General features: G+C 42.7%; 2 protein-coding genes across 3 annotated transcripts in view; both read right to left on the bottom strand.

Annotated features, from left to right (window-relative positions):
- ITGAE (integrin subunit alpha E) overlaps positions 1-9,932 on the bottom strand; it is a gene marked incomplete at its 5' end in the record, with an annotated part of 31,181 nt that extends 21,249 nt beyond the window's left edge. The window contains 12 exons of the mRNA XM_082776700.1: positions 112-225; positions 857-992; positions 1,456-1,606; positions 2,265-2,416; positions 3,056-3,177; positions 3,519-3,659; positions 4,246-4,363; positions 4,905-4,975; positions 5,369-5,466; positions 6,816-6,930; positions 9,543-9,660; positions 9,867-9,932. Coding sequence (XP_082632826.1) covers positions 112-225; positions 857-992; positions 1,456-1,606; positions 2,265-2,416; positions 3,056-3,177; positions 3,519-3,659; positions 4,246-4,363; positions 4,905-4,975; positions 5,369-5,466; positions 6,816-6,930; positions 9,543-9,660; positions 9,867-9,932 — 1,402 coding nt within the window. The remainder of the gene's footprint in view (positions 1-111; positions 226-856; positions 993-1,455; positions 1,607-2,264; positions 2,417-3,055; positions 3,178-3,518; positions 3,660-4,245; positions 4,364-4,904; positions 4,976-5,368; positions 5,467-6,815; positions 6,931-9,542; positions 9,661-9,866) is intronic.
- LOC309886101 (transient receptor potential cation channel subfamily V member 2-like) lies at positions 9,781-25,427 on the bottom strand. Of its 2 annotated transcripts, none has more exons than XM_082776669.1 (17): positions 25,058-25,427; positions 24,676-24,788; positions 23,457-23,753; positions 22,657-22,790; positions 22,175-22,327; positions 21,316-21,456; positions 20,548-20,846; positions 19,928-20,104; positions 19,300-19,458; positions 19,076-19,171; positions 18,474-18,544; positions 17,601-17,766; positions 16,783-16,849; positions 16,381-16,688; positions 15,858-15,976; positions 15,019-15,113; positions 9,781-14,436 (listed from the first exon to the last, which is right to left on the bottom strand). In XM_082776669.1, exons 3-17 carry the CDS (start codon positions 23,696-23,698, stop codon positions 14,306-14,308), a joined length of 2,358 nt encoding a protein of 785 aa, XP_082632795.1. In that variant the 5' UTR covers positions 23,699-23,753; positions 24,676-24,788; positions 25,058-25,427; the 3' UTR covers positions 9,781-14,305. The 2 variants fall into 2 exon arrangements, with proteins under 2 accessions (XP_082632795.1, XP_082632796.1); XM_082776670.1 differs by having other exon boundaries at positions 14,295-14,481.
- Positions 25,428-26,282: the final 855 nt, after the last annotated feature.

Below are 26,282 nucleotides of genomic sequence, written 5' to 3'. Positions count from 1 at the left end.
AGCGTGAGCCACAGCTCAGCTCTGGAAGCTTACAGCACAGCAACCCCCCAGATTTCATCAGTTCATGACAGTCCACAGCATGATTCTGTTGAAAGATACTTCACCACGTACGCAAGCTATTTTCCTCCTCCTCCTCTTTGTCGCTCTCCATCCAGGAAGGAAGCGTGCTGCCACCATTGTCATTAATGTTTCTGCGACCTGGTGTCTCAGTTGGCATACTTTCATCTGAAACAGAAAAAAAAAATTGAATATAGGTGACAGGGAACAGGGAGAGAAAACAAAGAGTGAACTGAAACCTTGCATTATTGCCCATGCAGTGTTCCTGCACCTTGCTGCCTGGCAGCTGAACTCTTCCTCATCCCTGCAGGATATAGAGGATCATATTGCTTTCAGGTTCAAGAGTATGGGTGCTATGGAAAAAGCTGTGAGTTTTGAAGGCTGTGGACATCAGGTCTTCATCTTAAAAAAACAGCTACAGTTTAATAGAAATAAATTGCTCCCAGTACACCCAGAAGTGTAAGTATCATAACAGAAACACTGAAAGGAAGATGAATGTGTACATTTTAAAGCACCTATTGCAATCTATCTGTCTTTCCATACTAATGTTTTGGCTGCAGGTCACAGATACAGAATGTAATCTTTTGTCCTCCTGGTTGGCTGGCTAAGGAGGACTGTTATGAATGTAACAGAAATAATTTTTATTTGTTTTACTGTTGCTGGGCAGGTGACTGCAAGAACAGGCTAAGACCTGGATGGATGTATTTACGTTCCCTAAGCAATGAAGCCACCCACCATCACAGATGCACTCTATAAGTTACAGCGAAGAGAGATGTGTGAGGAGTGGAATTTCTTCTACCTGACTCAATCAGAGCGTCTCTCTGCAACTCTGAAAGGAAACTGTCAAAATCTTCATATGCAGACAACATGAGCCAGTCACTTCTAGCCTTCTGCAGATCTTCTGGGACCCACTGGTTGCTAACGAACTCTCCAATCTAGGGAGAAAAGCCAACAGCCATGGAGACTGTACGTTTCATACACACACAGAAAATTGTCTTAATTAAAAACTTGACAGCCTGAAAGGGAGGGAGTTTTCTGAAAGCTTGGTAAAGCAGCCCTGATCCTAGATTGCACAGAAAAACCTTATTTGCAAAGAAAAGGCTAAGAAAAGCTTTAGAGCCATAAGAATTATACAAGTCAGACACTTCTATTTCTACAACTTATTCCTTGACACCCTCCAAAACAAGCTCTCTGGAATCAAGAAGACAGAGGCCTGGGAGAGTCAAGGGAGCCACGAGAGCATCTCAGATTGGACATCCTGCATGTCTAATGCAACACTTTTTCTTCCATCCACTGCTAAAGCATAGAAGTAGACACATGGGGTGGATGGAAACATCTCTATCCAACACATGAGCTTACAAGCAAAAAAACGTGGCTTTGACATTTCTTCCTACTCACCTTAGGAGCATAGAGTTTGACCTTAGCCATTTTGAGGGAGTTCATCACATTTCTCAGCTGATGGACTTCTACAAACACTTGTCCAGATACCATGACAATGATTATCTTGTCAGTCTGTCTGGAGTCATGGCTTTCATTAAAGACTTCATCCCTGTAGAAAAACAAGCCTAGAGGTATTTTATGGGACAAGCTATGTCTTCAGAGCCAGGAATCTGTGCTGCTGGCAGGGTGCTGATGTTCACTGAACTCTCAGCACACAGAAGTCTGGACAGTACAGACATGCAAAGCACATGAGCACATTATGCTTCCAGGGATGCTGGCTATCTACAACTGGTAGCTCTGCCTTCACAAGCAACACACGGGGCATTTTTACAATGAAGTTCAGTGTTGTCAGAGTCATGCTATTGGGATGAAAATGGAGTCAAGGAGGAAAGCAAGACTCCCAGGGAGACCCAGCAGATGAGTGAAAAATATGGGAAAGGCCTCAGATCTACAAGCACATGCTGAAAGCAAGACCCAGGTGACTGCATTTTCATGCTGACGCTCCTATGTCAGCCAGGAAGGACTTTACACTTTGCCTCTTGGCAATTTCTCCTTGTGAAAGCCAGAATTTGACCTGAGAGACCCCCAGACAGATAGATTCACAGGCCTCTGTTGGCAGAGTCTGTCACTAAGAGAAGCATTGGAAAAGTGATAGCTGTGAGTGTGTGAGAAGAATAGAGAGGAGGTGCAGGAGGCTGTATTGATGTACATGAAATGCAACAAATCACTTGAGTGTCCCAGGGGCGTCCCGAGACACGTGAACTTACAATACATGCTGCAGTGAGGCTGCAATGTCAGTCTGTGAACTCTGCTGCTTCATATTTCGGACCTTGAAGAGAGCAGTTAATCTGTTGCAGCTTTCTTGCAGGCTCAGTTCAGTTCGGGTCTGTGCTCCATACTGCACCACAGCAAACCTGACCTGGAGAAAGAAGATGGCAAAGCCATCTTGGTCAGACAAGGATCTCTAAGTATCTCAGAGCGTCAAGTTCAGTCCCAAACTTTACTGCACAAACACGGAAGGCCTGCATTGCAAATAGTAGGCAGATCAACTATCTTTATCTCTCTGTCACACATTTGTATTCTGGTGTTCCCTTTTGGATCAGCTCCAGGAACTGACTTAATTTTCTTTGGCTTAAAATGATTTTTCTGTCTGAACTTGCTGTATTTATTTTATCTGTCTGGCCAGATCTTTCGCGACCACATGGCTCAGCCTCACTTTGTCCCCAAATATCAGGCTTTATTTAAATCATTCAAAGTAATGGTTTATAAGCCTCACTCATTTGTATGTCTACTGCTTCAAGGTGCCCTGAGAGATGTGCCTGGTAAAACATGCTACTGGCGTGAAAACTCACTCCTAGATCTTCCACTCCCATCTTCAGCTACTCCTCATCCTTGGATCACTAACATTTAACTCTTGCATTACAATATGTAGATTTATTACCAGCATCCCTACGAGTAGTTCAAACAGCAGTATGAGAACTGGGGGACTCTTTCCATTCTTCATTAGAGCTCTGGTCATCCTGCCTACCAGAAAACAAGACTGAGCAGTTTCACACACCTTTGAGCATTTCTGCCACGTTGACTTCATCATATTGATGACTGAGTTCTTGGTGTTTTGAAAATCATCTGACTTGGCGTTCTCTGATCCACCCAGAATGACAGCAATCTCTGTTCCCAGTTCTGTCAATGCAGTTAAATATAAAAGAACATTTGAAAAGGCACCAAAACATCCTAACATTTAGCAAGAGTTCAAGAACATTTACATAAACAACAAATCAGAAACAAACAAACAAATATTTGACCACTTCCAGCCATTCTGAAAGCAGGTCTAGCTGATGATGTGATCTACACGGTAGTAACAAGTTTTATTTTTAAAAAATCTCAGTTAATGATGATGGTAATAGTGATTGAAGTTTACCATAACCTTCAAAACCTCAACCTTTTCCCTCCCCAGCTCTCTCCTGTCACACAAATACAAGCTGCTTTCAAGGAAGTAATGTTTGTTCATGTCCAGTACTTACCTTTGCACATGTGGTTGCTCCATGCACCGCCAAAGTGCTCACCACAAGTAATGCTGACATTGTTTGTGCTCACAGAGCTGCTGGTGGCAGTAAACTTGTCTTTGCTGTTTCTGCTTTGAATGCCGTTTAATTTGGTCTCAACTTAAAAATAAAGAAAGCAAGAATAAAAAAGACAGTCTACATTTAAAAAATACTCTTCTAATTAACATAACTTAAAATCAGCATCTGTTTCCTAGCGAAGATGAAATGAGACCTTATAGGTGTCTAATGTAATCTTCTCAGATTCTTTGCAATGACTGCAAGTAGCAGAGCAAGGCCATACAACCAGCGCTCTGCTCCCTTGATTAAATGCCACAATAGCTCAGGCAAGTTGGAAAGAACAACCTTGACTGATCAAGCATTTTTAAAAATCCCAGTGGATGTCTGTCATATCCATTTGCTAAGAATATAAATGCTTTTCTAAATCCAGGCTTAAGAGCTGGATCTTTTGTATGCACGGGAGACCACAACAGAAAATCCCTGGTGCTTTGTGCTAGTCTTCAGGGCTGAACCCTGTAACCCTGCTGAAGTCAGTATAATACATCATAAAATTCAACTCTTAAGTCTCTCCCAGCGGACCATAGACCTTCCTGCTTAGGAACTCAGAAGGGCCCCGCTGTTAGGTCACAGCCTCATGCTGCTATTTCTGGCCCTCTGCAAAGGCACTGTGCTGGCTCTGCTCCCGTACCCATCCTGGTGAGGTTGAGGAAAGCTGTGCTGCGCAAGTCGGCGGTGAGCAGAGTACAGACTCCGTTCATGTCCTCTGTAGTGGTGAAGGCCCGGCGATGCTTCTTCTGCAGGCAAGTCTGTGGGGGTGGCAGGGAAGGCTAATGAATAACGAGCAGAGCCATAGACAGAGGACGACTGAATATGCCATCTGGTGAAGGTTCAGTATCCCCTGCACAGCACTAAAGGCACCCTAGCAAGAGTAAAAAAGCAAGCGGTGACTCCCTTCCCTGCTGTGATCCCTGCTGCATCAGCTTAGCCAGGACCTGAGCTCCCACAAAGTGTGAGGCTGGGGTACCCCCAGGCTGAAGGTGGCAGCCTCCAAGTCAGTGGCTCTCAAGCCTTCTCTGCCAGTCGTCCCTTCTCCTCTGAGTGGGGCTGGCTGCAGGGAAGTATGAGGTCCACTGCGATCCCCAGATGATGAAAATGAAAAGGACCCTTCTGAGTTTTCTCTCTTGGCTGGCAAGGCACCAGCTGGCTTTCCAACCAATCAGTGTCCAGCCAAGAGCTTTCGGTCTTTGTCCTTCTTTTATGTCTGCTCATTTGTATTTCCCTGCAAACATACACAGTGTTTTGGAAAAATCCAGTCATTCCCAGCCATGGATGTTTTCAGTCCCTTACCAGGATCCAGTCGGAATTCCTGTCAATAGCTATGCCACCATCCTGGACGTTTTTGGAGCCTTTAATTTTTCCTGAAATTGAATGAACGATTGAATGAACAAGGGAGGGAAGGAGGGGAGAACAGTGTGGGTGAAAAAATATTGAAATGGATATGGTACTTATCAGCCTTGGGCAGATAGAATAAGAGTCAGTGTTATCAGCAGCTACAGCAATAATTAATATGTTGGAAACAAAAAACTTTGCCTCTACTTCAACAAAGATTAGGTGAAGACATAGCTGTGGCAGAAGAGGTCTTGCAGCCTCCAAAGACATCACTCCCAACCTCTGGGACAATGGGTTTGCATTTCTCTCCATGAAGTGCTGAGCTAAGGGACCTAGCAATGTGCTCAGTACTCTCTGAAACACCTTCCTTCCACACATCCTCATGCCCATGTCAAATCAAGTGTTGGGAAGTAGGACTGTACCTTGCAAAGGTATCTCCTGGCACTGGATCCTGTCCTGCAGAACAGTGCACTTTCTCAGCCTGCCCAACCCATTGTCTACTGAGGAAGTAACCAAAATCCTGTGGAACAAGAGAAAAAGTGGAAAAGAGGGAAGGTGGCACAATCAGGAAGAGTCCTTTGATACTGAAGAGTGCTAAAAAAAATCTGTGGGTTAGGGTGCCACACCATATCCTGACAACACGTCTCTCAATTAATTGGACACCGGTGTGGTTTTGAGCTGAACAAGCTACTAAGAAAACATTTATTTTCTCCTATAAATCTTCAACCTTCACATTTGTTCCCCTAAAGCCTCTGAACTGGTAGTGCTCCAAGCTGGTTGCACACCCAGCCATCACTAGAAGACACCAGTAGCAAATTGCATCTTTGGAAATCGGAACATACAATATCCACACCACCGAGTTTGTTCAGTTTCTCTTTCAGATCCTTGAGGAAGGGAAGAATGAGGTTCTCCCTCACCACACTGCTGTCCCAAACGGGTTCTGTCTGGGCTGTTGGCAGGGAAAGTTTCCACCACGCAGCCAGAAGCTCTTCTGCAGCAGTCTCTGGTCACAGCAGACAGGAGTTTTGCCACTGACTGAACTGGGTTAAAGAAGGGGTTTTACTCTCATCCCCCACTTCTCTGTCACTGCAAGTAGGACTTGATCTGAACAACGAATTCAGGAAAGCTATCCCAGACCAAGGAAGAAGTCTGGAAGTGACTTGCCCATAAAATACTGGAGATAAAAGGAGGCTAGAATGCAGTAAGGAAGTCCAAACCCCATCCTAGGAAATGGCAGCACTGTCGTATGAAATGGAGACTGCTCTGTGAGTCAGACGCTTTGTGCTGACAGGATAGGAAAGGTTTCTTTACTCCAGAGCTATCTGCTGCACAGCCTTACTACTTTGCTAAGCGTAATATAGGTTATCTCTATAGCAACCACTTGTGGTTGGCTTCTATTCACCAGCCTAGCTATCCTTTTCTGTTCCCCTACAAACCCAACAGTCAAAATATAGCAGTTTCTAGCTCTTTATGGTCTTCAGACCAAGCTCACAACATAACTTTTGGCAGCTGGTGGGTAGACACGACTGCTGCAGCCCTAAAAACCACATGATATACCAGGGAGCTCTGCAGAAAACCAGTTGCTTGCTTCTGCCATCTAGTTAAAAGAGCAGACGGCCTTTTTTGCACAGTGCTATGACTTAGCAGAGGGTGAGGGGAGAAGCATCATGAAGGCTAACAAGCTGACAATGGACACGTAATGATTAAACATTAATATCAGCCCCTAAGAACCAAAGAACAATTCTGGGTCCCAGGCAGGGGAACCTGTAATAACAGTTGTAGAAAATGAGAAGATACATGAGCTCAGACCACCATCATTCACAAAGACCTGGGAAGCCTGGATATGTTTTTCTTTCTTCTGTTGCTTACATGGTTTTGTTCCCATCTGAGTGCTGAAGAACCTTGGGCCACAACGGAGAGTCTGTGTGTGGTGTGATCCACTTCTTGCCAGTGTCAACATTAAAGCTCCTCAAGGACTTGATCACTGAAAACAAAAATAAATGAGCACAGATGGTGACCTGCAGAGTCCTCATTACCAGCACAGGCTCTTGAGCCAGCCGTCCCTGAACCCTACCCACCATGATGGCACAGAGACAGCTGGTGGGAAGGAGAGTTACCAAGCTATGGAGATTTCATTCATTTAGATTAACAAATAATTTTCTTGCCCAACCTAACGGAAGATAAAGAAATGCAAGTCCTGTTTTGGCATCCATGGTCGACCTTTATAACAGAACAAAACATTCCTTGTAACTGACCTGGCACCCTAACGGCTAAAGGTAATCTTTTATTTTTATTTTTATTTTTTTTAATGAACTTACTTTCTTTGTGCAAGGCAACCCACAAAAACAGGGTTGATATTGGTGTTTTAACTGTCAGATTCTGTGGCAAGACAACCTTTGTTGCTGTTCACATCTCAGCTCTTGATTTCTTGCACAGGCTGGGAGCATGGTGCTATGACAAACACTGTGAGTTCCAGCACTGAGCTGTGCTGTATGACCAAATCCCTGTCAACGATGCGACAGCTTTGAAAACCTCATACTAACCTCAGATGAGTGTGGCCACAAACTCCATGCCTGACTGAAACTAGTAAATAACAAAATGTGAATTGTATCCATCTAGAATCTCTGCTGATTCTAACTTCACTCAGAGCTGAATATGAGGTTATTCAATTAATTCCATATCATTTCCCAGGCTGGCTACGAATGCACCGGTGGAAGAAGTAAAATACCACAGTCAGGGCAAAGACATGCAACGTGCCCTGACTGCGGTGAATTTTCAGTCTGCTTCTGCTTCCCGAAACGTCCCATACTTAGGGACATGACATGCATCCCTTTCAGAGTGTAGGCAAACCATCCTGAACTACCTCCTTACTTTGCTTATCTCCTTTCACCAACTAAAAGGCCTAAATTAACTCAGAGATGCTTCTAGGCATCTGTATATGCTTTCACTGTAGTAGTCTAAAAATTCCATACATTTACAAAGGCTTCCAGTAAAACTCCTTCAAAGCAAAACAGAAACAGAGCTCCAGATATGCTGGAATGAGTTCAGCTGTCTTTGAAGTAAGGGGCAACTCTCAAGCAGACAACAAAAAATAAATAAATAAATGATTGCCACAGATGATCTCACTCATGAATATTCCTGTGCTCACATGGTATTTGGCCTGGGAACAGGACTCTTCAAGTCTGCACCTAGTTGTGCTGCTGTCATGCTGCAAAGCCACATTATTTAAACTTTGTGCTCCTGACTCCCTGTTCGAAGGGATTTCCAACACAAATGACTCAGCTTTTAGCCATTCAGGTGTTTGAATTAAGCGAAGTGTACTGTACTTAACCTGAGGGGAAAAATTGCGTGTAATAAATTAACCAACTATACCAGCAAATTATTTGTAGTTTACATGCTTATACCCTCGGCACAGATCTTTTAGATAAGTTCCAGGAACCTAACCAAGACCCACCAAGACAGACAACTGCACTTTGCTGCACTGCCACTTTGAACAGCAAAACCCACAAATGCTAAAAAGCTTGCTAAAGGAGAGTGATAGAAAAGAACAACTGGAGCACACAAAGAGAGAAGCCTCCACCAGTTACTCCCCCTTACTTTTGCATAACCCAAATAAAGACAGATCAAAATTCAAAAAAAAAAATATTAGTAAGTTCTCTGGGCACCTCTCTTAATAACTTACAAGTTTAATGAAGCTGGGAGCTACCTAAGCTCCTTACAATAAGCACAAGAACAGAAGTACTAGCAGAAATAAAACATCATCATCTAACATGTAGAAGTCAAATGCAAATAAGGAAAACAGTAGAGCATCAACCCTGATATTAACTCTATACTCACAGTAAAACAAGTTACAGAGAACTTTGACTGACATCTCATTAAACAAATAAAATTAATAGCATTTTTTTCCCAAACACATTGGAATTACAAAGCTTGCCAGAAAGTCTGTGATGCTGATCAGGGCGTGAAATGAATACTTAAACAATATTCTTTCTGTACAGATGGAGTAGATCTATACAGTATTGGATCTTTTGCAAAAGAAACCAGACAAACAAGAATTCTGTCATACAGAATCAATCTAGCATTTATTGGTGCTGTTGCTGGAAGCGAGGCCAGTAACATGCCAAGTGCAGTTGTCAATTGCTGGAGTAGCACCAGAAGGGTGTCACCCATTCTGGGACAAGCAGCTAGAGACGACTTCATGACAGAATTGTCCCCCCAGAGCTACAGGACAGAACACTGTGGATACCGACTCTGGCTCGGGAAATATTCCTAATTCATACCTATACCTTACTTTATGCATTCTTATTCTCACACAAAGGTTCTGAATTTTCTTGTAAAAAAAGTCCTATTCTAGAGCACTTATTAAGGAGATCAGTAAGCCAAAAACTCATGGGAAGTCTCTCTGATAGCACACACTGCTTAACCCACAGTGCACCCACCTACTTCATGATGAGCAAACAGCCAAAGAAATAAAAAAATTATAGAAGGCTAAAGATTACTTCTTGTTTTGAATTTGGGTGGAATTTCACCCTGCAGCCACTTTTCTCCCACTAAGGATGAGCACTATAAAACTATAAATGCAGAGATAAGACTCACTCATTAGGAAGAGCAGGTACAAGAACAACCTCATCGTTCCCAGCTTTAAGATGAAGTGAGGAGGAGGAGTGGAGGTACCAGGCAAAAGCAGCTCTCTTCCTCTGATGATTCTCCAGGTCTACACGTCTCATCGTGCTCGCTGAGACAAAGTGACTCTACTGTAGATTGCCTAACCGAGGTTTCAAGGCGTACACTAGTGACATTTTAATAAAACTGCAGATGCAAATAGCTACAGAAAGGCAAACTTATGTTACTGCATGGTAATTTTTAGCATTTCTATTTGTCTCTATCAGCACCCTTAGTATACCTAGCATGATAGGATACATCTGGAAAAGCCTCTAGGGCTTTTGTACTGTCCACCTTCTCCTTTGGTGCTTGCCACGTGGACATGCCACATAAAATAGAAATTTGCAGACGGATCCACTTGAGTGAGCTCACAGCAGCAATTTAAGAAAGATATCAGCTCTCAGATGCCCCTCATCATAGTAATTTTTTAATGCAGAGGTTTGAGTTCCCCCCATCACACACACACACACATAGCACTGGTGTTCCCTTTTTATTTAATATATTATTATTAACAGAAATATTGACACCTTGTGGCAGGATGCCCAGGGTATGTTAAGGGATCCTGCACATTTCTACTCCCTGTACCAACATTTCTTTGGCTTCTATTAATCCCTCATCTCTCTGTATTGTTGCCCCTAGTTTGGAGCAGACTAGCACAAAATTAATCCCAGATAGTTCATGCTATCAGGGTACTGCACAGCAAGCAGTATTTGTATGCAGGGGGTTGTTATTGCAAGTGCAATGGTGAATGCTATTCACTGGTGAAGTAATAAATAGTAAATACACATTAGTGAAACAGAAATAGTAAAAGTTAAGCAATCAGAAGAGTTTACTGCAGAGAAAATCCTTTGCAAAGGTTGGACCAGGAAAGAGAAGAAAGCCATTCCAGAGACATGGTGCTCTTTGCTCAGAAAGTGTAAATTCTCCAAATATTCTTAGAAAATAGTGCAATATGTACTTTTTCTAGCTACCTCCAACTCCCTTCCTTTAAGGACTCACTGTGTTTAACACACATGCAACAACCACCAGAGCCTCGCAGTCCAGAAGGGCCATTAGTATTCCATATTCCACATACCTAAACTGAAAAAGATTACACCAAAACAAGCAAAGAAAACACTCCTTGCACTTCGATTTTAATAACAGTTAGGTGCCAGCCATGAGGTAGCCACAGTCACACCTTTCTGATGCTTTGCTGCTGAAGCAGCCAGGAGGTGGCAAAAGTGAATAGTTTTCTTTAAAATGTCTTTTTTTTTTTTTTTTCTAATTTATTTATTTATTTTTTTTTTAGTCCCAGAGCAACAAATGATATTTTTTAAAGTAGAGCAAAGAACAAAACTGATTACTAATAACAAGAACAGCCCAGCTGAGAAATCTGCCAGCCACCTTGCTTTGGAAATAGCTCTTTGTGGCTGATGGAGACAATATATAAAGCATCTGTTCTTTGTCTTAGCCCTTTTGCTTGTCACATTGTAAAGGCTCCTTTAGCCAGCTACAGAGGCAATGGAAAGTATGCTCAGTTGCACGTCAGGTCATGAAGAGATGAAGAGAGAAGGAATCAGCCAGACAGATACATACACCTCCTCATACTGGCTGCAGCCTCAGAGCATGCTTTGAAAAAACAGGGAAAGGAACAACGATAAAACATGCACAGCATTTGAGTGACAAGAAAAAACTGCTTGAAACCTTACCCCTGAGGAAAACAGCCTTATGGGGAGTTAGGAACCATACAAACTGGGCATGGAGCTTGTTTTAAGAAAATTACACAGATAAGCAGTGAGATGGATCACTGTGCAGTGGGAGATGTTTGAAGCTTGGTAGAGAGGCCACAGGAAGCAATGACCTGGCAAAGTGTGACTGAGAAGTAGTTTGGAAGCAATACAGTCTTGCATTCATCTCCCAACTGTACCAGGCAACTTAGACCAAATCACACGGGAGGATTTGGGCATCCATAACCCTGCAGGGAAGGTAATGAGAGCTGCTGGTGTCTTTTCTCCGTGGCATAGCTTGGTTTTCAGTGCCTTTATGGCTTATACATAGAGGAGAGAGGAGAGAAACTGCAGGTATTCATTCACATAGGTTTGATAATTTTTTTTTTTTTTTTTTTAATGAGAATGTTGCAAAGCCTCCCAGTTAGCATAGGGATGGATTGAAGACAGGTTCCATGTAGGTGAGTAGGTAAATACCAGAAGCAGAAGGGAAAGGACACTTCACCATTTGATAATTTCTTGTGTAATGGACTGAAGAGTTTCTTGACAAAACATTATGATCTCTTAGGAGTGGATCCCAGAATCTTGTTGGGCCATCAGATCCATGAAGTTGCTTGTCATTCCTTCCTCTTCCAAGGAACAGCAGACGTCCCGCAGAGTAAACCCCAGACAGCCTACCTGTTTGTTACGTGACCAAAATGGGAAGTGGCTTAGATGGTGAAACCAAAGAAAAGCCTTGTGCATTGACTGAGGATACAAAAAACCTAGGAGGTTACTGATGTTGATCTCAATAGTACTGACTCACCTCAGCTTTATAGGAGGACCCCACTGCAGAAAGGGAACTCCTCAAAAATCTTTTTTTCCATGAACACAAATAACTGTACAACAGTCTGGGCATTGCTAAACCTTCTGATCAATTTGATGTAGTTGTTTGTTGCACCTGCCTGTCCCTGTCTACTGTTCATCTTCCTTCATGTGTGAGCTTCAGAGGGCTGGGACTGGTGTTCTGTGCGTGACTGTGAAACACAAGGAATAGCAAGGGCCTGTTTCACAGTAAGCACTCAAATTATAGGATTTTTTTATTATTTTTTTGATGCAGATCAAAATATTAGTAAGCTTAAGAAAGTGATTTAAAAAGAAGCAGGTCCAAGGAAAATTTGAAGAAGCAGGTGATCTTGAAAGCAAGCTGTCACAGTCCACAGCTACCAAAGCCACTGCTGACAAACCCAATTTCTCTTTTGTTGTATTAAGACTCCAAGCACAGATGGCATATCTGATTCTGCATTTCTTGAGAATCTCAAAGTGTCCCTACTACAGCAAAGCACCATGCACAGCAATAGATTACCATGTCAGATGATCCTTTTGTGCAATATGAGCACCTTGCCAAATCTTGGGAACACTTAGGACAAAGCCATAGATGGAAAAAGCAGCTGAAGGTTTTACAAAGCAAGAAGACAGCAGAAGCTGGAGTGAGAAATGTTCGTTACAATTCAGATACCCAACAGAGGGAAGCTGCAGAGGGAATTGCCCAGCACAGGGGAAGAATCTGTTTGAAGTGACAGGGAATAAATTGTAAAAGCAATGCTTTTGCTGCCAGTCATGTAGGTGTAAGTAAGCAACAGGATTAAAATGGTTGTCTCCAAGAGAGAAACCTCCCAGGTTCGCTTGCTCAGAGAAGAAATGAGAGACAGGAGATCTCGACTTGCTTAGTTTATCTTACTGAAGGAAAGGTGCTGCCAGCATTTGTAGTCTGCAGCGTTTTCAGGTTTGTCACTACCCATTCCTTCTACGAAGCATGCATCCAATGCAACATAGTCTGTTACAGTTTCAGATGTGGCATGAGGCAGGGAAAACAAGAGTTAATTTGCATGGCAGCGAGGTCATCACAATACTGGGTGAAATATAACAAGGAATTTGGTAATGCCTAACAGTCCACACTGATCACATCTTCTATTTCTTTTTGGAAGAGGCTGAGGCTCTGAGAATACATTCAAGGATGAACACTTTCAATTAAGTAAACTTGCAATACTGATAGTTTACAGAAATACTACATTATTTTTAAATATAGGTTGGAAGTGAGACAGTTTCATTTTTTTTACTCCTCTTCAGAGTTTAAGATGTTTCCCACCATGAAGTGGTAGGAAACAATTAAGTTCTGGTAGCCATTTACAGCAAGGTAAGAAACCCACTAAGACTGACAGGAAATGTTAACCACATGAAACATTTTGGCCCCCCTCTCTCTCAGAAGTGATGTGCAGAATTCTACTGCTGTTTTCTGCAAAGACAAAGCAATCTCTTAAGGGCACATGTTTCAGAAATTCACCTTATGAGGTTACAGTTCCAGAAGATTCACATCACTTCTGTGTTTTTAAGTGATGTGCACATCGTGCAAATGCTTTCATTACCATACCATAAAACAGGAACTCAGACGTGGTCTAAACACCCAGCTCTGCAGACACTAAGACAAAGACTTTTAGTAGGTATTAAGACAAAGATTTAGTGTGGCTCTTGATGACTGAAGCTAGAGTATTTGTCCACTCACATCTCACACCAGTAGTGTTTTGCACAGAAACCAGCTACATCGTTGGTAACTCTTTATGCCTCTAAAATACTTTTTATTCCAAAGCACTTCAGTGCAGTCTCTTGTGACAAAAGAAAAAATCAACCTGTTCTTAGGCAGGTCAACTCCATCCTTCACTTGTTTATGGCAAACAGCATTATTTCTATGCAGCTGACAAAGCACTGCCCTCCCAAAGGCCACTCCCCACTGCCACTATGATCTTGCTCTTGCACCTTTAAACATAGTAATAAGAAAGTGTCAGGCAGAGAAGGTTGAGATAAAATGGCTTCTTCAGAGGAAATTCATAATTAAAGTGCTTGAAAACACTTAAAGCCACAGGCTGAACCACAGTCTTCGGTGAAATGCACTTTAATACTGGCAATGCCTTCAATTCTTCAAGCTGCTATAGGAAGACTACTCCTTTGAAGACGCTAAAGATTTCTGGTTTGTCCCTCTAGAGGCATCATCTCAGTTGCTGATAGCTGGGGCTGCAGTAGTGACTGCTCCTCTGAAACAGCTGATCTCAGTTGTTTCTGTGTCACCTGTTTCCTTGATCTTGTCTCTATAGCAGGAGACATAAAAACAGCAGCCCTTTGTCAGCAGGAAGCTGGCAAAGGGATCCAGTTTTTAGAAGAGCGCAGGTTTAGGGAAAATCCAACATATACCAGATAAATTACTTTAAGCGCTGTAACCTCCCCATTCCTAGAATACCAGCATCAAGGAAGAACTTTTGCTGAAAGAGCAGGAGGCTGTGTTTAACTCCAGTAGAGATTCTGACCAAGTTCCACCACCGAGTAAAATATTTCTAGTGAAATTAACAACTGTCCACAGAGAGCTGCTTCCCAGGTATAAGGAGGGAAGCAAACACAATGATCTAAGGCAGAATTTGTCAAAGTTGCCAGTGTTAGTTCCCTGACTTATGTGGTAAAAGCTTTGATTTTTAACACTTGTGGTATGAGCGGACCTACATTTTACCTTTCTTACAAAAAGCAACATGCATTTTGGCTGCTGATCTGAGTCAAAGGGAAGAAAAGCTCTTGCTGGCCTGCCTAAAATGTATTACTGAAGACATAACATGCAAAGAATAGCCACTGAGCAAGAAGCCAAAAGGATACTGAAGAACTTTCTTAATGATTTGATTTACCTTCTGGATTTATTTCTGAGTCACTGGTGTTTCCAGGGTCCTCCTTAAGAACTCCCACCTCCTTTGCCCAATTTGTCCATTTAATTTCCTCTACTCTGGAGAAACAAAATGCAACAGACACTGATGCATGGAACACAGCATTTCATCCCAGATCTCATTGTCCTGCAGCATCCCAACCCAGCTCCTTCCTGCCAACACAATCCTAGTGTAGCAATGGCACCCACGGAGCTTTTCCTTGAGTAAAGATCTTCTGTAGTCTAAGCTCTGGGAGGTCAGTATCTATCTCCCTGCACGTGGTATGCTGGTCTATGTAATTTGCTTGTTTTAAGGTACTCCAGTTCCTCCCAGGGAATATACTTAATACAAAGGAGCATCTTAAATTCCACTTTCTATACTCGTTTCACAGCACATAATGCCCTCAAGTTACAGAAGCGGTGCTAGCACTTGTTTTGCTGGGTGGAAAAAAAGTTTATCTGCACTTCCAGCCCCCGTGCGAGGGGAGGAGTGCTGCCCCCTCGTGTTGCTCTCATGTTGCATGCTCCTGAGCTAAGGGGCTACCAGCCTCCAGACCTCCCACCACAGCTTTACTCGCAGCAGAGAAGAAAGCTTCGTTGCAGACAGCCTGCCACCAGAACCACCTGCACAGATGAAGGTTAGGCAGCACACGTCTTGGTGACTTGCCTTTGAACTTCCAGCACTGCAATCACCAGCCAATTTCCATGCACCCAGGAACATGTGATTGGGTCCCTCTGCCAAGTCAGCCCTGACATTCACTGGGGTGGTTCAGGGGAATCCAGCACTAGGCTGGAGTTCAAGGGGTACTGGTACATCTGGCTTACCTGAAGCACCACCTTTCATCTTTCTTATTGAGGCCCACTGACATAAAGCAGCCAGATCTCCTCTTCCCACCTTGGCGCCACAACCAGGCCTTCTCTATTTCCAGAATAGCAATAGCCCTCTGAAAGAAGAAACCCATGTCAGGGAGAAAACAGGGCATACAGAGCCCAGAGCCTCATTTTGATTAAACTTTCCTGAATCAGCAAGTACTTTGACTTGGAAAATCGCTTTGGAGCTCAATCCCAAAGTGTTCCTTAGCTTAACATTATCAGACCAAAAAAAAAAAATACAATTCTCTCATGTTAATTATGCATGTGGATCTGAACAGGCTAGTAGTCAAGCAAACAGCATGAGCTTTAAATACACCTAAAAATGATGTTAGGGTTTATCCTCTGAGTGTAAATTTATATAAAAAAGAGAATTTTACAACTGAGGTTCAGGACAAGGTGCTGTCATCTCTGATTTTATGAGACTCAAGTAGGAGTTGGGACCATGACATAACTGCTGAGCAGCACTGTCTCTCACCTGCAGCTTCCAGACACTTTTGCTATCACCAGAAATGTCAGTGACAGTCTCACTCATGAGTGCAATCAGCATGTTGAGCAACAGAACATAAGTGAGGATCACGAAAAGCAGCAGCAGAAGCATGACGAAGTATCTGAATCTGGCATGTTCCTGGAAATCCAGGTCACCCATCCCAATGGTGATCTTGAAGAGCTCCAGGGAGACGCTGAGCAGCCCCCCATACATAGCATGACTTCCAGCATTCTCCATCTGAGCAACAGACTTGTTCTGAGACAGTGCAGGAGCATCCCCCATCAGGGTAACCAGAGCTATGAGAAAAATAGAAAAAAGAAAGAATCCTCCTTAGAAAAACATTACTTCTTGCAGCCCAGCCTATAACATGATGTTGATTTAAGTTGCTACCTGCAGCAAAGCCAAAGAGGAAGATCATATAAACCAAGAGGAAACGCAGCAGATCTCTCAGGATAGTCTGAAATAAATCAAAAGGAAACGCCATTCTTTATCTCACATGAAATCACCAAGAGTATCTCCTGTTCTCACAAGTCATAAAACAAACCCCTGTAACAATGCCAACACAAAAAGCAAGCAGAAAATGCCTTTATCCAGTTTAAGAAACTACTAGTGCATGTTAAGGTACTTCCTCATGTAAGTTACAGTTTTGAGAACTTAACCTGAGAGCACGACAAGAACATATTTGTTTCTATATTTGTATGAATAGGCTCTTTGAAACTAATAAATAATTCTGTCATTTCCCCAGTATGGCCGTTTCCAAATCACTTCAACGCACATGGCTCTTTCTTTTCTATTTCCATTGGGTTTCACACAAGTGGTGATTAGAATCCTTCTCTGGCACCTCATTTCTACCTTGCCTTTCTAATCCCAGACTCCCATATGGATCTGAAAACACTTCTCAGCCCAAGCATAACAGTTCCAGGGAACTCATGCTGACTTTGACTGTTAGTTTTGAGTTGCTTTCTGACCAACAGGTATCAGCTGCTCTAACTTGCTATAATTAAAGATAATCAAACTAATGGTTTCCACCATTACGCTTCCTTGAAGAAATCGATCTAATCTCCTTCTGCAACTTCTTTATTTCCAGGCTCAATACATCAATTCTATTATGGTTTTCATGGTCCTAAGAGAATAAACATAATTGAAGGACTTCTATTAGTTCCCCACACCTAAAAGTTTTTCACACTAAGTTTCTTCCAAGTACTGACCTTCTGTATCATGACACTGTAAATCCCGGTGCGCTGAAAGCCCCGAGTGTAATACAGCATGTTCACCCATCCCAAAAGCAGGGAGAACACCATCACTGCCACGTAGTTTTCTGAGCTTGCACCGTACAGGACTGCTGACAACAGCAAGGAGAAAGCCTGGATGAAGCTGGAGAGAAATATGATGAGTGACAAACTGACTTACTTCAACAAAAAGGCCCACTTGCAGATCTGTTCTGTTATGCAGGGAAAAGCAAACACATTTTTCCAGGCTACGTGGAGCATATAAAGTCACAGCTAATCAGACTCATAGTTTATATAAGCAAATCCTGTTATAACCAAACCCATACGCTGTTGCAGTTTTGTTATGAACTGGTTAATCTCACTGTGTGGAAACTCTTAACTGTTTGCTATAACAAATGCAACTAATATGAAATGCAAAAGCATTTTCACGTATGAATACATGCACATATACATGCAAACACATGCGTCTGAACATTTCTCTTCAGGAAAATGAGAAATTATCCCCGTTTGACAAAATCTGAGCCACAGAGGCTGTGTGATTAAAAACTTGAGTTCTTTTTCAGCAAGTAATTTTTTTTAACTGTCAAATAATTGAAGACCTGGCCTTTACTATGTTCTGACCAAATCCAAAGACAAACCCTATCCAGCAAAGTCCATTACAACAAAGGGTTACAACAAGATGCAGCAGGTAGGAAAAACAAGCAGGGTAGGGATGGAAAGAGGAGACAGTGGCAGAGAATCAATCTTTCCTGCTCACCATCTCTCTAGTAATGTTAGGGCAACTTAGCTGCACACAGCAGAGAACCAATTTCACCCGTGCTTTCATTGCACTAAAAACCTCAAGAGACATACATCAAGATCTCAATACAGCTGTCAGAACACATAGTCTTCAGGGACTGGCGTCTCCTCCGCAGGTACAGACTCTAAGAGAGAAAAATCAATGGTAGCCATTCATTAGAACAACAGAGCATGTTCGAGGCTGATTGCTGCCTGGCATAGCCTATTGCACAGGAGAGAGGTTTGCTCCATAAGCTTCTCCTCAAGCTTTCATTTTCAAGATCCCAAATTTCAGCTAGTCACTCTTCCAAGATGAAAACAAGGCCATAATTTATAAAAGATCGAGAACAAACAAGGGCTAACAACTCAGCTCTATAGCTTTATCAAAAGCATTAATAGCACTAAATGCTAAGCATGCATTTTAGTATCATAAATCACAAAACCCCCTCCTAATTATTTACTGTTGTGAGCCTATTCTTCCTCTTGTGCAGGAACCTGGCTTATGCCACCCTGTCATTGCCAGATCACACTGATACTGTGTCTCAGAGCAGGATTCTCTCCTGCCACCCACTCGCACATCCTAATGTCAGGAGAACCAAATCCATTGCCTTTATGTCAGTAATGTTTTGTTTTGTGTTTCCTTTCATGCAGTGCAACTAGATGAGAGATGCCAATACCTGAGCAAAAATTAGATAAATGCCTCCTAGCAAGATAATGATCAGTCCAGAGACCCACAGGAAGCCTCCGGCTGTGAACTCCACTGGAAATGAAGGCTGCAAGAAAAGAAAAGAAAAAAATAATACTGAAGACGGACAGCAGTAGTGGTGATAACCACCCCAAGCCTTTTAAAACACATCTCCATCCATTCAGGCCTTGCTAGATAAAAGAACACCGGGCTTACCTTTACCCGTAAGGGCTGATAGTAGGCAATGGCTGTAAATATGATCATGAATGACAAGTATGAGATAAAACTGAAGTAGAATCTCTTGGAAGCAAACGTTTCCCACTTTTGCTGAAGCAATTTGTTCAGTGGCTCCAAAACCACCATCTTGTATCGATTCTATTAAGAAAAAAAAAATCAAACCAGAAAAACACCACCAACAACAATAAATGTATCTATGTGTCAAGAGGAATGCAAATTCACCAGAGGATTGTCTTTTTCAGAGTTAGAGTTCAGTGGCTGCAATTATGGAATCTCTAAGAGTTTATTCAATCAGGCCTTTCAGTATGAAAAAAATTAACCATCCCATAGGAATTTAATTCTGCTTGGCTTCACCATGGTATTTGAACAAACCTCAGCGTAGGACAACCAAAGGATCAAGAACACCTCTCATTTTATAGATTATCCAAGGCATTCTAAGCAAATTACAAACAGTAATGTATGCAAATACTTCACCATGCATTTATTTTCCAGAGAAACGATCGTATAAAAGATCGCATTAACTTGAAATTTGCATGATTAAAAAACAACAACATAAAAAGGTAGGAAAAAACATTGCTGTCTTCAACTTTTAGTAAAAAGCACTCACTGGTGTGTCACTGCTGTATGCCAGAATCTCCAGCACAGAGTTTTCCTCAAAGCTGTCTAGAGAGGACAAGTCATAGAGGGAGACGTGGATGGGCCCATACGTCCATTCGGTGAACTTGCGTGACAGGTGCCTGTACACTGGGTCTTTGATCTCTCGTTGGATGATGTGTTTGAAGATCTGAAGAGAAACCAGACTCATACCAGAAAAACGTGTATTTGAGGAAGGTACAGACTGACCCAAGCATACACAAATCACCTTCAAACAATGTCTTGCCTTCTGCATTGTATACTTTGTTGTATTCAAACACCAGACTGGCTAAAAGCAGGCAACATAACTACATGTTGTATCAGCTCTTCCAGGAGCAGAACCAATTTCAGACCAGACCGGCTACCTTGGCTGGGACACAGCAGCAGCAGCCAGCTGGGGCTCAGCAGGACACTAACTGGGGCAGCCAGGAGGAGGCCTCTTTTGTGTCTCCTGTGGCACTGCCACTATCAGCAGCTTTACTACAGGTTGGGTACAAGATACTTCTACATCAACCCCACTGCTAGGCTGAGGATGTATGCTGCAGTCACCCTTGTTTCTCAGCAATCCCAGGAATTCCCTTTACTCATCTTTACCTCCACTTTGCCTGTCTTGGCAGCAAGCTGTAGAGGATTTAATCCGTCATAATTCACTATCTCTTCCAGTTTCCATGTTGGGTCAAGCTTCACACCTGCCTTCAAGATCTCAACGTATACTGTGCTCACAAACTTGGTGTTCTCCTCAGTGTCATCTGCAATCATCACCAGGGCATGCAGGACTGTATTGCCCTGTGTGTCTTGCTCCTGGATCCTGGCTTTTTGGTGAGGGTTGTTTAGAAGATATTCCACCACCTCAAGCTGGTTGGTACAAGCAGCCAAGGAGAGGGGAAGTTCACCTGAAGAGATTAGGACAGTAGTTAGAGGGGAAGCAGGAATGACAAAAAACAAATTTTAAGCAATAAAAAAGCAATTCTGGGAAAATATAGCCTGCAGTTTTACCACTGGACCACAGAACAAATTATTTTCCAGTGTCTCTAGATTCAGTAAGGATTCTACAGTAAACAGTTACTCCTTATTTTTGGGAACATTTTTCTAGACACTTAATTTGACTGCACTAACCTTCCATTTGTCTCTGTGTGAAGCCCCTTGGATGGGGTTAAATACATAAAACCAAAAATTATGTCAAGTGCTCATTGTACACCTTGGTCTGTGAAGTCCAGCCATTCAAATAAGAGAAGAGCTCCTTGATTACAGGACAGTGAAGATGGTAATTCAAACCCAGCTAGAACTAGTGTCATTGAATAAGGCATTAAAAAAAAAAAAAAGAAAAAAAAAAAAAAAAGAATGTGTTCCACACTGACTCACCAAAATAAAAGCAAACTCCCTCTTTTTTCTTCCTGAAGAATTCACCATGGGCTCTGGCATGGACGTCAGCTCCATTCTCTACCAGAAGTTTCACTAAGTCCAGGCTCCTTTTCTCTATTGCAATATGGAGTGCTGTCTGGCCTACGGAAACAAGCAAAACCTGTAACTCATTGCCAATACCCAAGGGAACAGGCAAAGGACTCTTCAGTAAAACACTGTTTCCACAGCTGCTTTATGTTCTGCACAGCAATCCTACAGTCTTAGTGCTGGGCAGGGGGTGGGTGACAACTGATAACTTTCAACAACTTTATTGGAAAAGCACACTGCGAACAATGAGCTAGAAAACAAGCCCCAAGACTATCAGGAATTCAGTGCAAAACCAGACAATTCCCCCTGTCTGGTACTAAAATTCCAAAGAGCTAGGAGAGGAGGATAAAGACAACCATACATGTACATGACTACGTTGCATATCTGCTATTAAAAGGATAACCTAGCAAGCAGAACTCATTCTTTAACAGCTATACAGTATTCCTTTTTCACTTTTAGAAATGCATTCTAAGCTTTCCTATTTCTTAAGCAAATTCTCTCATTTTTGTGGGTTCATTAAACATGTATCATTTTTGTTTGATAGAGTAAAAACAAACTTGTAGAAATGAAGTGTGTAATTCAAGGCTGAAAAGGACGGTACCAGAACCAGAAATCAGATCTTAAAAAGGGTGAGCAGGCTGTTACTGTAATTGCACCAGAACTCTGGAATGGCAGTGCACATAAACACCAGTTCCCTTTCTTTTTGTTGTACCTGCACACCTCACCTGCCTGATGGGGAGACTCATCTGACACAGCATCAGCAAAACCTTACCTCTGTAGTAGCAGTCAGAGCATGCCACATTGACGAGTGGCCTGGGATTCTGTGTCTTTTGGTCTATTTCCAGCAACAGTGGGATTGTGTCATTTTTTCCATTTTTTAAATTCAGCAGGGCTTTCATTAAGCAGGTCTTCCCAGTCTTTGCATCTAGCAGGAAAAAAAAGCAAACAGTTTATGGACATGCTTCACACACACCTGTATTACCTGATTCAGTGTGCCCTGGACTTAACTGTCACTGTAGGAGCAAACACAATAGTTACTTTAAGGGCCTCAGTATTTTCAGTCTGCAGTACAGATGTAGGAAATATTCAATTAATGGCATTCTCCGACCTCAGATGGACATCAAGGGAGTAAAAGAATTTACAGAAAGCTGGAGAAAGTAAAAAGACAAGAGCAAATTGCCCTGCTTCCCACTCGTACATTAACAAGTGCTACCTCTGCTCACCCAGTTTATGAAGCACTGAGTAGGAATCTACCTGTGTATTCAGAATTGGTGAGAAATTTTGAGGTCCTCCTCAAGTACTCAAGTAAGCCGTTCAGTGCCTCGGGGCTGCCCCTGGAGACTGCGCTGAACAGCCTGTCTCTGTCAAAGCGATTGGGGTCCTTCTGGCTGCAGGAGAAATGCAAAGTGTTAATAAATTCTGGAGAGCATAATACAAGCAACAAGTTTTAGAGGGCTGGTGTAAGAAAGGAGGGAGGCAAAAGGGTTTGACAGAAAAACAACTATTTTATTTTTGAGTTAAAGGAAAAATAGAGACAGTTATTTCCCACAATGCTTTTAAGTGACTGCTGTTTCCATCAGCTGGAGCTCGTCCCAGATCCAGTCTGATGTGCAACCCTGGAACATATCCAGAGCACAGAAAAAGAAGCTCAAGATAGCTACAGGATCAGAATCAGTCCCATCACAGGGTGTGAAGCTCTCTATAAGCTAGCTAGTTTATATCCCTCCTCAGCAAGAACAATTCAGCTGTATAGGGCTCCATGCTAAGTTGCTCTTACACCCAACTTGGCTTACTTGGTGCTATTTGGTTCAGATAAACCCCAAATACACAACACACACCATACACTTACCTTCCAGGTGCAGAGGGAAAAGGCTAATATGTTCCCTTCTACCTTTTACTACCTCCCACAAGACGCCCATAATATTCCTGAATTGGCATTTCTACTTTCAACTTTGGTAAAGCTTATTGGCAAGGGGCAGGATGTATTATATCAGCACAGGTCAGTACAGATCAACAGGGATCCCACCCTTGTGAAATAACCAATAGTCACTCACTTGCTGACAAGTCCAGGCCGATAGTTCAGATTAATCATGACTTTAGGAGGGAAGTCACTGCTTTCCTTCTGATAAGGTGTCTCCAGGGGCTGTGGCTCTCCTTTCTTTCCATGTAGCCCTGATCTTTCTTCCTTTTTACTCGATGTAGGTTTATCTTCAGGGATACTGTCATCTGTTTCTAGCAATCCCATCAGCCTGTTCCGCTGACCCGGGCCTGGCTGCCCGTTTGTGAAGTTATCCATTTCTAGCAGAGATGGTCTTGCAGATCACCAGACGTTCCCCACAGGGAGACTAAACCTGTAAGGGAGTGGGAGAATTTACACAATTTGTTCACAAACCTAGAATGTGTACTGTGTGGCACAGACATACAGAAAACCATGTTTCCACATCCAGTGTTCCTACAATTGACTACGTGTCTCTTGAGAGAGATATTCAGTAAAACTCTGCACAATTGGGAGTATTTGAGTAAAGGATCAAGGTCTTAAACGGGGTACCCCTGAAGTAGCAGTCCAAAAGCAGTACCCGAAATACAGGCTATTCATCTGCAGAACATCTGAACCCCCTTTGTGAGATTACCTCACCTGTTGGCAACAGCACAGGTTCCTTACATAAAAGGCAAGGAGAGTGGATCTTTAGGAGACCATGATCGTTGTTCTTGTCTCAGTGCAGCCAATGCAGGCCAGTCACCAAATGGCTAAAAAGATAAGACTAACCATAGGCTTTCTTTGCAACAGAGTACTAAGTTTGTTCATGTTTTCTGCTGGTAATAAACTGCAGTATTTCGACAGGGGAAACATGCACAAATTATGTTCCTCTCATGTATTTTTACACTGCAACCTGGAGCAAAATGTGAGAGACCTTCGTGGTGTTGGCTATCCCTGTGAGTGTGGGTTTGAACTTTCAGCTCCACAGCACAGGAGTATACACACCACAGGTGCTGCATGGACATTCGGAGCCTTAACAAAGCTCAGCACCCACTAGAGCAAAACTGGACCCAGATCTGCTGTACAGAGCACCTCAGTATTCATCAGAGCACCCAGCCAGCCCACTTGTCTCGTCTAATATGGCCTGAACTCCATTTTTACCCTTTTGAAACATCTCCTCATATTTATCTGGATACATCTCAGATCCACACCCAACTCAAGCTATCTGCAGTCAGGATATGACAGAATGTTCACACAGTTCGTGAGGCAGCAAGGAAACATCCACAATTACCAACCTGAACCAGAGCTTAATAACTCCGTCTTATTCGCATGTACTCCCTCCAAATGGTTAACAGATTTTCTCTGAAGAGAAATCTCCCTTGCTGGGACTACAGCCAGACTCCATAGCCTATACCAGCAAAGAGGTAAACGGACACAGCATAAGCATTCTGGCTTAGATTAGGATGCAGGGAAGCATAGTTAGCTTTAGGCAGAAAACAGCAACAAAACATCTTTATGCAGCTCACAGCAAGAAATCCAAGGGCTGATTCCATGACGAACCGTTATAAGTCAGCCATTCAGTTTAGTCTGTACTCTAATGACAAACATTCCTCTGTACACACAAGCATACACCCTACAATCCCGTTTCAGTCTTATTTTCTCCCCCAAAACACTTACTGGTACATTCGTCAATCCTTCAGAGGGCTATTTGTACTTCCATAATAGTTTGCTTGTGGTTTTCTGTCTTCCTTTCCCCCAAATCATTTCTCAGCTGCAGTTTCCATTTCTCCACAGCGCTCAAGAGAGTTATTTATTGTCAGTCTTTTACAGACAGAATGTCTGGTTTAAAAGCAAGAGCAAGATGGTTCTTGAAAAAAAAAGACCCTGAAATATATACATCCACTTTGTGTTTTCCTAGGAAACAGACAGCTCACTCTGTCAGCTCAACTTTCACTTCTCTACTCAAGAGCTGAGTTGTTTCCTTCTGCGACTTTACCAAGCCATTTTGAGTAGTGCAGCACAAAAAAAGCCCTGCTGTCAAAAGCGGAAGAGCACAGCACTTACCCCAAGTTGCTGCAAGCTCCACCCAAGAACTGATCTGACGGGGGATCCCAACCGATCCTTCAGAGGTTAAATAATCTCTTCGTAGAAACCAAGTCAAGTAAGTGTTAATAAGCATGAAAGCAGACCCCAAATTATTTACATCCATGGGTGAGAGCCCTCTTCTTCTGCAGAGAAGACCACGCTCATATTAGCATTCTTTTGATGGTGCAGCATTGAACTTCTGGTTGGTGGTGGTCCATGAGAGAATCCAGGCTGCCTGTGAGAAGAAATAACCGCTGACTGTTATTATTTACTCAACTGTATAGCTTTTTGCAAAGTGAAGAAGGGCTTGCACAGGAAATGACTAGATAGATTTCTCAGTAAAAGAGAGAGCCAATGAGTGCGGTGCTCTTATATGGGAAAGCTGGCTGGCTATTGCAAATTCATAATGCTTAACCCCTGCCTGCACACACAGAGAGGCGACATCTTGTGGCTTTCAACAACAGCCCATTTAGATCTCAAGGCAGGAGGCTGACTGGACCCTGACAGCTCTAGAGGCTGTGGTTTAGCTGTGAGGTTTGTCACAAGACCCTCAGCCCCAGGGCAAGAATGCAAAGAAACATGTGAAGTCAACTGTTTCCGTGGGAAGTCAGTTCTCACACAGCTTCACACACCACAGTTACGAGGCAAAGAAAAACCATGGCAGAGAAACTAGCCAGGATGTTACCCTAAGCATCAGCTGCTCATCACAAGGACAAGAGAATTCAAGAAGCAGCCCCACTTCCTAAACACTTCGGCTACTGGTTACTTAATTTGCCACTGGTGCCCACTTCTTAATGTGCTGGTTCTCCAAAGGAAG

The sequence above is a fragment of the Aythya marila genome (genome assembly GCF_965140915.1).
Source record: "Aythya marila genome assembly, chromosome: 20".
Taxonomy (NCBI): domain Eukaryota; kingdom Metazoa; phylum Chordata; class Aves; order Anseriformes; family Anatidae; genus Aythya; species Aythya marila.
The sequence above is the reverse complement of the archived record's forward strand: the minus strand, read 5'-3'. Positions and strand labels throughout refer to the sequence as shown.